The following is a 1413-nucleotide window of genomic DNA, read 5'->3' on the forward strand; positions in this document are numbered from 1 at the left end:
CCACCGAGGCGGCAGAACCTTCTGCAGACCAACAGGAGTCTGAGTCTGAGCATGAACAGACGACCAAGGAGGCAGAACATTCTGCAGCCAGACAGGAGGCGGAGGCTGAGCATGCAGAGAACCCCGAGGAGGCAGATCTTGCAGCGGCCCAGCAGGAGGCTGAGGATGAGCATGCAGAGACCACCGAGGAGGCAGAATCTCTGTGAAGCCCAGCAGGAGTCTGAGGCTGAGCATGCAGAGACCACCGAGGAGGCAGACCCTTCTGAGGCACAACAGGAGGCAGAGTCTGAGCATGAACAGATCATCGAGGAGGCAGAACCTTTTGAAGTGCAGCAGGAGCCTGAGGCTGAGCAAGAACAGACCACCAAGGAGGCAGAACCTTGACCAGTGCAGCAGGAAGCCTCAGCTCTGCCTCCAGGGCACCCTGTGGGTGCTGAATCTCTGGCAGTCCAGTAGGAGCACCCAACCAAGCCTCTAGCACCCTCTATGAAGTATTCAATTCATCTTTCATTAGATGATGAGAATACATTTTCACCACTAGATCTCTCTAAAATATTCAGAAGTCAGGATTCAACACTGCCTAGTACAGCAGTTACACATGTGGATATGGAGCTCACCATGACGACTCCAGAGCCTAGTGCAGAGGCTGAACCTTCTCCACTCCATCAGGAGTGCCCGGCTAAGACTTCAGGTCCCTCTGAGCAGGTTGAATTTTATCTAATCCAATCCCATCCCTATTCCCAAACTCCAGATTCCCTTGAGAATATTGAATATGATGTAGCCCAGCAAGAGGCCACAGCTCAGAGTACAGATCCTCTTAAGGAGGTCAGCCTTTCTCCAGTGCAACAGGAGGCCCCTGCTGGACCACCAGAGAACTCTAAGGATGTTGAACCATCCAACGAGGAGACTCCAGGTCTGCAACTAGAACGCCCTAAAGAGGCTGAACCTTCTCCAGTCCCCCAGGAGGGTGCAGCTCCACCTTCAGTGCGACCTAAGGATGTGGAACATTCTCCAGCGCAGCAGGAGGCTGTGGTAGAGCATGAACAGACCACCGAGGAGCCAGAACCTTATGCAGACCAACAGGAGGCTGAGGCTGAGCATGAACAGACCACCGAGGAGCCAGAACCTTATGCAGACCAACAGGAGGCTGAGGCTGAGCATGAACAGACGACCAAGGAGGCAGAACATTCTGCAGCCAGACAGGACGCTGAGGCTGAGCATGGAGAGAACCCGGAGGAGGAAGAACCTTCAGCGGCCCAGCAGGAGGCTGCGGCTGAGCATGAACAGACCATCGAGGAGGCAGAACCTTGTGAAGCCCAACAGGAGGCTGAGGCTGAGCGTGCAGAGACCACCGAGGAGGCAGACCCTTCTGCGGCCCAACAGGAGGCTGAGGCTGAGCATGCAGAGACCACC

General features: G+C 55.3%; 1 protein-coding gene across 1 annotated transcript; it reads left to right on the forward strand.

Moving 5' to 3' along the window:
- Nucleotides 1–618: 618 nt before the first annotated feature.
- On the forward strand, nt 619–1157 carry LOC103584618 (putative uncharacterized protein FLJ43944; the record flags this gene model as incomplete). The annotated part of the gene is made up of 1 exon (XM_008565551.1): nt 619–1157. A coding segment is annotated over exon 1 (539 nt), but the record flags the coding sequence as incomplete, so codon positions are not given.
- Between the last annotated feature and the right edge of the window lie 256 nt (nt 1158–1413).

The sequence above is a fragment of the Galeopterus variegatus genome, unplaced genomic scaffold (assembly GCF_000696425.1).
Source record: "Galeopterus variegatus unplaced genomic scaffold, G_variegatus-3.0.2 Scaffold70164, whole genome shotgun sequence".
NCBI classification, from domain to species: Eukaryota; Metazoa; Chordata; class Mammalia; order Dermoptera; family Cynocephalidae; genus Galeopterus; species Galeopterus variegatus.